General features: G+C 36.3%; 2 protein-coding genes across 4 annotated transcripts; one reads left to right on the forward strand and one right to left on the reverse strand.

The window, feature by feature from the left end:
• The first annotated feature begins 3,080 nt into the window (after positions 1 to 3,080).
• LOC111891067 (ankyrin repeat-containing protein At5g02620) lies at positions 3,081 to 5,919 on the forward strand. Of its 3 annotated transcripts, none has more exons than XM_042896618.2 (4): positions 3,081 to 3,688; positions 3,787 to 3,936; positions 4,037 to 4,596; positions 5,091 to 5,919. In XM_042896618.2, exons 1-4 carry the CDS (start codon positions 3,169 to 3,171, stop codon positions 5,778 to 5,780), a joined length of 1,920 nt encoding a protein of 639 aa, XP_042752552.1. In that variant the 5' UTR covers positions 3,081 to 3,168; the 3' UTR covers positions 5,781 to 5,919. The 3 variants fall into 3 exon arrangements, with proteins under 3 accessions (XP_042752552.1, XP_042752551.1, XP_023742923.1); XM_042896617.2 differs by having other exon boundaries at positions 3,083 to 3,700; XM_023887155.3 differs by having other exon boundaries at positions 3,085 to 3,700; positions 3,787 to 3,930.
• Positions 5,920 to 8,660: 2,741 nt separating this feature from the next.
• On the reverse strand, positions 8,661 to 10,987 carry LOC111891040 (uncharacterized). Its single transcript, XM_023887127.1, has 3 exons — positions 10,628 to 10,987; positions 10,577 to 10,584; positions 8,661 to 8,967 (listed from the first exon to the last, which is right to left on the reverse strand). The coding sequence occupies exons 1-3, from the start codon at positions 10,985 to 10,987 to the stop codon at positions 8,661 to 8,663; spliced, it is 675 nt and encodes a 224-aa protein (XP_023742895.1).
• Positions 10,988 to 13,154: the final 2,167 nt, after the last annotated feature.

Genomic DNA, 13,154 nt, shown 5'->3' on the forward strand with positions numbered 1-13,154 from the left:
AGGAACTTAGAGAAGATGTTTGGAAGCCATTGAAGAATGGAGTGAGGTCGATGTTGTTACCTGATGTGCCTTTGTTTGATGAGGACATTAGCAAGATGTATGATTTTGGCCATACAACTTTTGAAGACGAGGGTTTAAAGATGACCTTCAAGGAAGTTTTCAACATTGAGGCAAGAACGTAATCGAGCTTGTTTTGGCACTCATCCAACAAACCATACATGTTCATCCTCCTCATGAGAGCTTCACCTTCAAAGATTCTTCATGGATCTTTCTCCTCAATGGCTATAAGCTTTCTCGCAACATTACAGATTCTCTTAAGTGCATATTGCACCCTCCAGAGCTCTCGCTTGCATCGGAGACCGTATTCTACGACCAATTTCAGCTCTGCGTCTAGTCATTCCTTTTCATATGGATGACGAGGCTTCTTCAAAGTTTTTCCATATTAAAGTGGTGGTGATGGAGGAGATAGTAGGGCAGCGGTGGATGGTAGGAATGATGGTGATGGTCGATTGTGTTGAGGTGACTGTGAGGTGAGGTGGAATTAGATTTTATGAAAAAAGCCCTATATTTTGACGCCTTTTGTAATTGAGGATAATGGATGCACGTTTGGTAAAAGAATTATAAAACGACGCCTCTACACGACACACATATTGGATAGGTAACCTCTGTGTTTTTAATATTTTTTATTACAACATTATTTTTAGGAAACGCAAAAAATGCGTGTCCTAAATCCATTAAATTTTACATATTCCATTTTTATGGTCGATGTTTCTTAATAAAAACTGAACTACTAAAAAAATCTTATTAAATGGGACGCTTTGTAAATATATGTGGACCATATTGGTAACAAAATTTAAAATATGATCCAAATTCGTAACAAAATTTAAAAACTTGGACCAAAAATGTAAAATTGAAATATGGCATGTTGCCAGCTTTGTTATATTGATTTCCATAGCTATACAGCTATGATATCTCATATTTCAATTTTACAATTTTGGCCCTAGTAAATTTTAAGTTCTCTTACGAAATTTTTGATGATATTATTAACAACCGGATCCAATAATACAAAATTTGTGACTCCTTATTTTCTCGCATCATTAATGTTTGGACACACATGAATTTGATTTCTGGATTCCCACGGTCCCACCTACAGATAATTCAACTTTAGCTAGGTTTATTTCCGAATGAGAATTAGGATCTATGAAATGCATTTTTATTTATTTGTTCTTCGGATAATCCAACTTAGCTCGGGGAGCTTAACCAATATATCCACATCACTTTGACTACATTTTAACAATAAAAAACAGCACCATTCCTAGTCTTCCAGATTTTCATATGGTAGTATAACATATATGCAGATTACCTTGATTCTAAAGTGGGAAAGTGTTTCGTTTTAGCTGTATCTAAATTACTTGTGTTTCTCCTACTCTCCTGGAGAAGGGATTGGTTTAAGCTTACGCATGCATTCTGCCATTTCTTTTACCATGCAATTTATGCTTTCTTGATTTATGACCTTAATTTGATATAAAGCACCAATCAACGACAATCACATTCCCTCTCCCTTTCCATTGCAGTAATATTTAAGTTTTTAAGCATCCACTGACAATACAAGACTTGTTTTCCTTTATCCCTTTATCTTCTTTAAAGTATTGAAACAACGTGCATCATGAAAGTGGGAAAGGTAACCTGTGAAAACCTAAGACGGAAGCATTATTTAATTCCAAGTTCTTGCTGCTCTCTCAAGTAATTAACTTTATGCATGAAGTTTAAATGGCATCCAAACTTTGTGAAATTTAGAGTGGTATTTGGAATGATTTAGATTTAAATTAACTGTTTCGGGTTTTATTTTATATGAAAATTGTATTGTATATAATTTTTTTTGGAAATTTAACATGGAGGATAAAAAATGTGTAAAGCCTGTGAAACACCTATAGGGATGACATATCGTCGCTATAGGTGTACTTACAGCAACAATATGTCGTCGCTACAGATGAGGCTATGGCGACAATATGTCGTTACTATATGGGTCACTATGGCGACAATACATCGTCTCCATTGGTTGTTATATAGGGACGATTTGTCGTCGCTATAAGGGGGGCTACAGCGACGAATGCTATTGCGACGAGATTACAACCTAAAGCAACGAACCTATGGCAACAAAGTATATGGCGACAACAAGTCGTTGCTATGGTCTATAGCGACGACAAGTCGTTGTTGAGGTCTATAGCGACGACTTTCCACTCTATAGAGACGATTTTTGTCATCTCCATAGGTTAAAAATCTTGTGGTGATGGACTTCTCCATTTCGGTTCTTGTGTGACAAACGCTCAATGTTTATTGTTGTGGCATTGTGAGTTTGAGGGGGGATGTTAGCCTATATATTATTAGCCCAAATGGTTATGGGCCCTTTAGTCTTTAACCCATTAGGGTTTTGTCTAGCTAGTATTTATATCCGTTTTATTATTTATAGCATTTATGTTTTTCATTGAGAACCTTGTAATTTCTCTCCATCATAATCATATGACAATGTTATGAAGGGGAGCTTAACCAATGCATCCACATCACTTTGACTAACATTTTTAACTATAAAAAACAGCATTCCTAGTTTTCTAGATTTCCCAAATGGGATAAGAACACCATCTAATTGATTAACTACTCTATATTAAAGATATATAGCATATATGATTACCTTTAATTCTAAAAAGGGTAAAGTGTTTCGTTTTAGCTATATCTAAATACTTGTGCTTCTCGTACTCTCCTAGAGAAGTGATCATTTGGAATAAAGATGTCAATGGAGAACAAAACTGATATGCATTTTGCCATTTCTTTTACCAATTTAATTATGCTTCTTGATTGAGCTTTGCTATAAAGCACTAATCAACGATAATCACATTGATCCCTTTCCAATGCAGTAATATTTAAGTTTTTAAGCATCTACAGATATGCAAGACTTGTTATCCTTTAATTTATCTCTTTATCTTCTTTAAAGTGAAACAACGTCATGAAAGCAGACGGAAGAGGTACCTGTGAAAACCTAAGACGGAAGTATTAATTAATTCCAAGTTCTTGCTGCTCTCTCAAGTAACTTTATGCATGAAGTACTTTAAATGGCATTCAAACTTTGTGAAATTAAGTGTAGCCCATAACATTCAGGTCATCCACTGAGTAATGGCTGATAACATGACACCGACAGATTATAGAAAGATTAATGCTTCCCTGTATGATGCTCTGTCTGAAGGAGATGATAACAAGGTGTGTCATATATGCAAAACCTTGCCAGATGGCCCTCTGCGCAAGCTAACCATACATGATGACACTGTTCTCCACATCGCCAGTTACCACAAGCGTAATAAGCTTGTTCTTCAACTACTCGGAATGCTACCTGAAGACCAACCCAACATACTCACTGTAAAAAATGAAGCCGGAAAGACCATTCTTCATTCCACAGCCACCAACAATGACACAGTCGAGGCTGCTGTTGAGATGCTGCGCCGGGCTCCCTCTTTGCTCGCCATGACCGATAACCTCGGAGAGACGCCTCTTTTCCGTGCTGCCCGTTATGGCAAGTCCAAGATTTTCTATTTTCTCCAAGCGGAAATGAACAGGAGGTTTCCAGCAAAGGCTACAGACTTGATGGATTTTCTTCAAAGGAATAATAAGGCAACTATACTTCACGTTGCAATTCATAGTGAGAACTTCCGTGAGTGTCTGAGGTTCTTTTTTTTTTTTTTTTTTTGGAAATTAAGTTTCCTCCAACCCTAATGTCTAATATATGAATGTACACAGCTTTGGCTCTTGATATTGCTAAAACTTATCCAAGGTTGATCGGTGAAGAAGATGGAGACGGGATGACTGCTCTTCAACTTCTTGCCTGCAAACCGTCAGTATTCAACAATGGATTTGAAGCGAATTTCTTCAAGCGTTTTATATGTAAGAGTATGACATATACTTTACTTGGTCATCAAGTCTGCAGTCTACTAGTTAATCATATCATAATTAACACTTTTTAACTTGTGGAGTTTTGTTAATTTCTCAGTCATTTATTTGATCAATCCGAAAGAAAGAGCCAGTAGAGTGCCTATCTTGAAAAAATTTAAGAAACAAAAGCTCAAAAGTGAATCCGCAAAGGAACTTGCAACCCTATTGATCGAAAATGATACCTCATGGGAAGAATCAGAACCCATGCCAAATCAGAACAGAACGAAGCTCCACAAATATGGAGGAGATATTATGCCTTCACAAAACCATTCTCTAGAGATTATCATCGCTCCCACCCCCGACTCTCCATTGATTTTAGCCACAAAATCGGGATGTACAGAGATTGTAAAGAAAATACTGCAAATGTACCCTCAGGCGGTTGAGCATATTGATAAGGACGGGCGTGACATTTTGCATGTGGCAATTCAATATCGAAGAAAGGAGATCTATAATCTTGTGGTCAATATGAAGTATTCCTTGAGGAGGCTAAGAGGGAAGATTGACAAACAAGGCAACTCGATAATGCACATGGTAGGCATCAAAGTTAAAGATCCGAAAGCTGAACAGGACAACAGAAGCCCTGCTTTCGTACTACGAGATGATTTACTTCTATTCTCGGTAATGAAACTTTCTCCTTTAGGCTTCCTTATTACACCATATATGACTGGACATGAAAACTGTTTTTAGAGCATCCATAATTTATATAGTTTAATGGAAAAGTTGATGGAGTTGGAATCTAGTTTATTAATCTCAATCATTGAAGTCCAATGGATATGAAATAGAACTTTTTAACCCTTAAATAAATGTAATAACTAGGTTTTGTAATAATTTATGTTTTTTTTTTTTAATTATGTTTAGTTTAACTTTGTAGAGTTATTGATCGTAAGGAAAAAAAAAAGGATAGAGTTTTATGAAAAGTAGAATGATGATATGAGAATTTAAATCGATCAAGAGTGAGTCTTTGTCCCACTTTTTGGGTGGAACAATATATAATTTCTTTTACAATGCATCTTCTATATTACGTAACAAATGAAAGCTTAATGGTATGATATGAATATTTTGTATTATCATATACGCTAACTTTTCTGACATATTTTTCTTGTTTCATCCAGAGAGTGAAAGATATTTGTACCATCCAAGCAACCTTGCAGGTGAATGAGGGGGGTGTGACTGCAGAACAACTATTCATTGAGAGCAACGCACGACTTCAAGTTGATGCCAAAGAATGGATGAAAAGCACAGCTGAACATTGCTCCATTGTTGCTGTGCTAATTGCCACAGTTGCCTTTGCTGCAGCTTACACAGTACCTGGAGGCCCAAATCAAAACACGGGCTATCCACTTCTCAAGAGCAAACCGTTTTTTATAGTCTTTGCGCTAGCTGATGCACTTTCACTCGCATGTTCTTTGACATCAGTTATCATATTTCTTTCAATCCTCACATCTTCCTTTCGGTTAAATGACTTCCAGCACTCACTTCATAATAAACTATTCATAGGCCTCACAGTGTTGATACTCTCTGTGTCAATGATGATGATAGCTTTTGCAGCCACGCTTATCCTAACCATTAGTAGTGAGCAGGGACATTGGAAAAACATTATGTTGTACATGATTTCCTTCTTCCCAGTCACTGTGTTTGTGTGCTCATACATACATCTTTATAAATTGCTCATTGAAGCATTTTTGAGAAGACTAAAGAAGGCTATAGCTGCAATACTGCCTACCCCTGATGTGGACTCACCCCAAGCAATGCACCACCACATACAGCCCTCTCAAGCTACAAATACCAGTTCTTTTGTTTGATTCTTAATTAATTAATTGGTTGTTCTTCTTTGAATATCCTAGCTCTTGAATGCTTACTTCATTATCCCTTTTAAATAACAAGACGCTCTATCATATGTCAATAAATGTGTATTATATATGTTTATTGTTGTTTTATTCTCGTAAGTTGTTTCGGGTTTTTTTTTAGAAATGGGAATTAGAAACAAATTGATCTACTCTAATTTTAAGTCGATGACCCCTTATACAATCTTCCCAACAACCTCTCTATCTTCGGTTTAACCTTATTGAATTAACAAGATTAAGAGGGTGTTTAGATAAATAAGTTTTTAGGTTATTAGTTTATTGTTTATTTGCTTATTGTGGTGGGAATAAGCAGTTTTTTAAAAAGTGTAAGGATTACCTTATTGCATGAGAATAAGCAATAAGCATTTTTAAATGTTTGACAAACAAATCAGCTTATATGAGTAAAATGATCAAAAATGGCTTCCTCTTATAGTTAACATATTTTTCTTATTCAAACAAAACATTTTTGTTTTTTAAATAATAATAATAATTTTCTTATTCATAAGAACTAAAAAAACATTTACCACATTATTTTTACACCTATTTTTAAATTGATCGGATACACCTATCGAAATTTCATTCCAAAACTATATGAGACCACAAATTTCATTCCAAATTCATATTATCCAAAATATCCAAAATAGTTTCATGCTACTACATTAAACCATAAAATGAAAATACTAATTTGTTTCAAAACAAATCATACGTCGTTACTTGCACGAGTGTTTGACCTTGAGAATATATGTCCCGCAATCATATCGCGTACTGCACTCATATACAAATCGTCACTTCTACGTTGTGTACTTGATACTTCGTCATGTGGCTCAATACCATCATCGGGTCCATCATCATTGCGCGAAATATAAGATTCTTCTTGCGTTATTTGAAATGTTGCATCACCACTAACGCTCATTCTAATGTAATTGTGAATTGTCATTGAAGCTAGCACAATTTTAAATTGGGTCTCGAAGTTGAAATTTACATGCATATCTTTTAGTAACACCCATCGAGCCTTCCAGACTCCAAAAGTTCGTTCAATTACATTGCGAAGTGACGAATGATAATAGTTAAATTTTTATTTGAAGCCTTTTGGTTCCCACGAGGCACGAGTCTGTCTACGTCGAAAATTGGGAATATGATAACGGATGTTTGAACATTTATAGGGAGCAAGATAACCTTTTGTATTAGGATATCCGGCGTCTACAAGGTAAAACTTACCTATATAGGTAAAAAAAATGATTCTTATTCATGTATACGGTTTGAAAATATAAAACTTCTATTAATAAGTAATGATACTAACCATCGGCTGGAAGTGGAAACTTAACTTCATGTCTCCTTCGCGCTTCATTGAAAATTCTCATGTCATGTGCAGTCCCCTCCCATCCAGCCCACGCAAAGGTAAAACACATGCTGAAATCACATGTTGTCATAATATTTTGAGTAACGCAATTCTTTCGTCCAATGTATTTGATTTGGTCACGTTGCGGAACAGATGCCTTCATGTGTGTTCCATCGATGGCACCAATACAATCCTACAAATTCAAAAAATATAATAAGTTACCAATTATTTTTACAGTTACACAAATTCACCAAATAATATAACTTTGCAACAAATAAGTACCTTGAAGTATGGATAATACGTATACCGAGGGTTATTTAAAATATGTTCTGGTATAGTTTCATTGTAGTTAGCATTTGCTTTGATGATGTACTTACTTAGGTTAACCACAACATCCAAGACTTTATGAAAATGTCTATGGATTGTTTCCCCAGAATGATTAAAGAACTCTTGAACTAACCGGTTTCCACATCCATGCGCTAAGTACAACAAGAAAATACCAAGGGACTCTTCAATAGATACAGGACGTGATTTCTTTAACCCATAATGTGCAACAAGATCCCTACATAACATGTTGAAAACCGGGACTTGTAATCTGAAAAGTTCATAACATCGGATCTCATAATCGTTAAGTATTTTATTGATAAGCATGCTTCCTGTGCATGAAGATGAACGGCGACGTCTACATACATATTTCGATTTATGAGTCAATAGTAACCCTTTGACAACAAGCCCACATAAAAGAAGTGTTTGAATCTCTTCATTTTCTTCAATTTCATCACATAAGTCATCACTGTCATATGAATTGTCACTTTCACAGTCACTAGCCATAAATATAACATGTTACTAAACGAAAAGGAAACTAGGGTAAGATTGAAATTTACCACATACTAGATAAAATCATGGCAACATCATGGAAAAAGAAAACAAGAGCAAAATCATGGGGCAAGGGAAAAATTGACCACAAAACAAATATAAAACAACAATGCATAAAACAAACAAAAAACAATCGTTTAAATGTAACATAATAGATGAAAGGATAGGTCTAACACATGACAACCGTTTAAAGTCTTCCTAATACATAAAATCATTGAAAAGGAAACAAAAAAAATCATGGGACAAGGGCAAAATTGACCACAAAAGTAGAGTATGTCTAACACATGACATAAAAGGATTGGGCTAACACATGACATACAAGTAGAGTATGTCTTCAACTACTTCTCTTTCTCTATAAGCCTCTTGAGAAACTCCATCTTTGTTTCATTAGTCTTTGAAACCATAAAATTATGACGAGTTGGCTTCTTTAAAAAGACCTCTAACGCTTCTAAATATCCTATTGACCCTTCTTCAAAACCCGAGAAAGTAGAGACAATTGCCATGCAATCTTCTGTTGTGGGTGACTGTGTGGTTTGTCTAGAGGGTTGAGTGCTCCTTGTTAACAAAACATCAAAAACAGTGTCCAGTTTCTCTTCATATGACGAATTTGCCATACTTTTTCCTTAATTTTTCCCTTCAAATTTTCTTTTGTTGTCACGCCTGGGAGTTAACTTCTTTCCCTTCCTTTTCATACTAGAACTATCATATGTGAGAAAAGGATCAACATCTTTAAATAAGCGGACTTCGTCAATATCCGCTTTTCCATCCGTAATATCCACAAACTGTACATCATCTGAAGTGCTACCGTTGCCAAATTCGCAAGGTACCTTAGCCTTGTCTCCAACAGCTAGGTATCCCGAATAAAGCCTCGTAATATGTCTGATATACATCCAAATTCTTATCCTTAAACTTAGCATACTCTTTATCTTCCTATATGTACAAAATGAGAATGTCACGAAAAACTGATAGTTAGTTTTGTTTACTTCTTTTTATAGTTTATTTTAGCATATTTCATTCATAATTTAGATAATTTCCATGCATATTTTCCCTTTTGTTATTTTATGACTGTTTCGGGTACTTTCGAATCTTGTGAGCATAATTGCAGGTTTTTGGGTCTAGCGGAGCGGGAGTGTTCGGGACGTATGGGAAGCAATGAGATTTGGTAGACAAAAATGATGTTAGGCTTGGTGATTGTGGAGATTATGCATGGAGCGAGCTTGATGGTTATTTGAAGGCTTGGATAGAAATAAACTTTAAATTTGCAAGATGCGGGAGTTTATTCAAGCGTACGTAGATTTTTAATCGGGAGAGTGCACGAGCTTTGGAGGATTTGGAGAGGTCAAATTGGGCTTAAAATGAAGAAAAACTTGAAGAAAATGGGCTAGGAGGTGATTGGATTCGATCTGGGCTAAGTGGGCTAAGCTATGGAGGCCCAAAACCTCAAAGATGTTACATCCAGGGACCACCCGCGCAACAGCACGCGGGTCGCGCAACCTCCTGCAGGGGCAGTTTCGGAAATTCTTCTTTTGAGCTATTTGAGGAAGGTTGGTGCCCATCTTTTGGAGACTCTTAGACATCCGATTTTTGGAGATTCTCTCTGGAGTTTTGAAGACTTTTGAAGGCCAAGAACACTTGAAGAACATCATATTTTTACCTCTTGATTCTTGCTTAATGTTTGGTATAATTTTCTCTAACTTTGTTTCTTTGGGTTTAGCCATGCTTGGCTAAACTAATCTTGGTTGACTTTTGGTTAATCCTTTGAACTTTTGTTGAATGTTGAAGAATTCATGAACATGTTCTTAAATCTTTATGGGAATGTTTTGTGTTTTAATATCTTATCACTACTTGTATGTTTTAGTTCATGAGTTTAAATGTGTTTGTGGTGATTAGTTGGCTAATTTCTTGATTAAGTAAAGGATCCTCAAATTAGCAAGCAACAAATGATTTTTGTGTTGTTTTTGCTTCACACAATCATAAAAACATTTCCTCCAACATGGTGGTGAAAGCATTTGACCCCTCTTGGATTTGGTGACTTTTTGGTTCTTAATGCTAGTTGACTTTCACTAATTACATGCTATTTGGAATTAGTGACTTTGACTAAGGAAATTGTTATGAGCTTCTCTAGCCATTTCAACAATTAAGAAAAGTCTAGGTAATCTCAAGCTCCTTGGATTACTATAGCCAAATTAAGGATTTAAATCAAAGTATTGCACCATTGGATTCTAATGATATGTTCATCAAAAGTCAAAGTGAGGAAACTTTAAGTCAACCATCTCTCCCTTATTGATTTTACATCAAACTCTTATTTTTGTTGCATTTGTCTATTTAAATCATAGTTAATTCTAGTTTGTTTCAAGTATTTCAAAACACCAAAACCCCCCATTTTATTTTTATTATCATTTTACAAGTATTTTTACAAAGAGATTTTTCATTGAGTTATAAATTGAACCAATCTCCGTGGATTCGATCCCTTTACCACTATACACTATTTTAGTGTGTAATATTTAGGGTTATTATTTGTGTTGGCCTCGACAACCACCAAAAACACTACACAAATAATATATTGTTAGATAAATTTTTTAATTATTACCTTTATTTTCTCATCCCACCATTCCTTTGACGCTGAGATTATATTTCTCATGGGATCAGTTGAAATTCTTGTTTCATGTCTTGTTAAACGGTCATAATATTTGAACTCTTTCTGCATAATATCCCATTTGTTTTTCATTTGATTTCTGTCCAATTCTTTACCCGTTCGTTCCAAAAGCCTCTTACATATATTTTGGCATGCAGCCTGTTTGAAATAAGTTCCTGGTCTATTCCCGTTTTTTAGCTCGGTCATACATTCCTCAAGAAATATCTTGAATGTATGAGGATCCCAATGAAACCTATTTGTAACTTTCACTTTAGGTGTATCAATATCCACATCATGAACATTGATAGTGTCCATTACCTATTACCAGTGTTGTAATACTCGCCGAGTTGGCCGATTACTCCTCTGAGGACTCGCTACTCGGCCCCTTACCGAGGCGAGTTACAGAATCCCGAGTACTCCCTGATCGGTCCCTTACTGAACCGAGTAGTGTAGTAAAACACGAACAACTCAGTGATTAATATGTATAATATACTTAATGATTTATTATTTAACACACACATGTGATTATTACTACATATATATCATAAATTTTTAGTAATTATTCATGAAGTGAGACCATTATATGTTTTTTAGATTTTGTGTATTCACATGTATCTAATTTTGTTATATGTTTCAATCAACTTATGATTTTACCTTATGATTTTGACATATATATTTTCCCTAAAAATATTTCTACATTAATTACCAAATCTGAGTACTCTCCGAGTACTCCTGAGTACTCGCTACTCGGTAGTCGGCCGAACAAGTACCGAGTAACAAGTTCTATAACCTTGCCTATTACATCATCATAAGGAATGAAGAACATTCTTAAATTTCAACCTAATGTTGAAACAAAACAGCAGAGGAATTTAGAAATACAAACAAGAATTAGTACCATCAATAGGAACAAATAACCACAAGAATAATGAAGAAAAAATAGAAGCATGACAGGGGAAATTTATGATCAAACATCACAGGGGCAGTTTACCATCACAGTGCAGATAGGAGCAAAAAAAAACAACATCATACCTAGAAGCATCAATAGCAGCTAATATTAAGAACAATCAAGAGTGAAGAAAAAAAGAACAATCAAGAATCAAGAATGACAGGGGAAGTCATCGTTTGTTTGTGCATGATCGAACAAAAAAAAGAGACGCAAACAGATTGTGTACCAGATGAGAAAAAAATGAAGAGGCAATTGTGTTACCTGATCGTCGATCGATGGTTGATAGCTTGAAGATCGTCGATGGCAGCAGGAAGAGGGAATAGTAAACGACAGCATTTGATCGACCATAAAGGTTATGGGTTTAGGTATCGTTGTTTTGAAGGGTAATTAGGTAATTTCTGAAATCATTAGAATTAAGCAATAAGCATTCCCCCTTTGTAACACCCATTTATTTATTACGTTAAATAAATAAATTTAATGAGCGAATGGTAGCCTAAAATAAATAATTATATATGCACGGGTGGTTTCAAGGAGTAAATTGGCATAATTTAGTAATTGGTGGTTAAAAGTGTGAGAGTCGGACTCAGTTTGTATATATTTATGAAGTCAGGGGCTCCATGCTAATTATTGGGAATTTATGGGACTTCAATTGAAGAGATTATGGGGATAGGGGGTCGTTGGGTACATTTCGTACCTAAGTTGTAATGGATTTTTAATGTTGGGGTTTAATGGGTAAATATAGGATTTGATTGGAAAAGGATCCTATGGGGAGGGACTAAACTTGTTTAATGAGAAAAAATTTTAGTGGAGCGGGATTTAAACCCGACGACTCCTTCATTCCCGTTTAAAGCATCGCTACTAAAACCCTAAACCCTCCAGTATGTAGCAGCCGTCATCCCTCTTATGCCCCCTCACCGGATCCGCCACCACCACTATGTTCCCGATCAGCCAACAACCACCAGACGGCCGTCCTTTTTCCCCCATTCTCCTTTTTCTGTCGTTGTCAGTTGAGGCTTCGCCCACTCGCTACTTCGCAGACCGGAGCTACCGCCGTTGTGAGTTCGAGTTCAATCACCACAACCGCCGTAGAAGACAAAGGAGCCACGAGTCGATGCGGGTTGGTCGGGAGATCAAGGATTGTGTTGCTGCAGTTTGCTATTTGGGTCGCCAATCTCCTCTGCCTCTGTTTCCTTCCGTTGTTGCGCCACCATTGCTCTTGGTCGATGTCTCGCCGGCGACTCGCTCTAGCCAAAACCACCGAGACCAGTCGAGCCACCGTGAATCGTTGCTTCAACTTTTCGTGAGTTCAGATGGGTGTGGATTTCTTTTTCGAGCAAAAGACGAAGGGGGGTGCGTTTTTGCGTTATTGTGCATACAGTGGGGTGTTTGATGGCCGACAACAGCGAAGAACTTCCATGGCCGCCACCAGCCGTCATGGAAGGTGGTTGTGTGCGTGTGCTGCCATGTGTTTAGGTGTGTGTGTGTTCTATGCAGTTTCATTGGCCGGAAAATTGAGACAAGGCCACCACCACCACC

This window comes from Lactuca sativa, chromosome 7 (assembly GCF_002870075.4).
Source record: "Lactuca sativa cultivar Salinas chromosome 7, Lsat_Salinas_v11, whole genome shotgun sequence".
Lineage (NCBI taxonomy): Eukaryota > Viridiplantae > Streptophyta > Magnoliopsida > Asterales > Asteraceae > Lactuca > Lactuca sativa.

What these genes read in the sequence shown, in the direction of transcription:
- LOC111891067 (XM_042896617.2), top strand. Translation starts at nt 3,169, where the DNA reads ATGGCTGATAACATGACACCGACAGATTATAGAAAGATTAATGCTTCC. An exon ending in AATTCATAGTGAGAACTTCC is followed by an intron (nt 3,701 to 3,786) that starts GTGAGTGTCTGA and finishes GAATGTACACAG; the next exon opens with CTTTGGCTCTTGATATTGCT. An exon ending in ATGATTTACTTCTATTCTCG is followed by an intron (nt 4,597 to 5,090) that starts GTAATGAAACTT and finishes TGTTTCATCCAG; the next exon opens with AGAGTGAAAGATATTTGTAC.
- LOC111891040 (XM_023887127.1), bottom strand. Translation starts at nt 10,987, where the DNA reads ATGGACACTATCAATGTTCATGATGTGGATATTGATACACCTAAAGTG.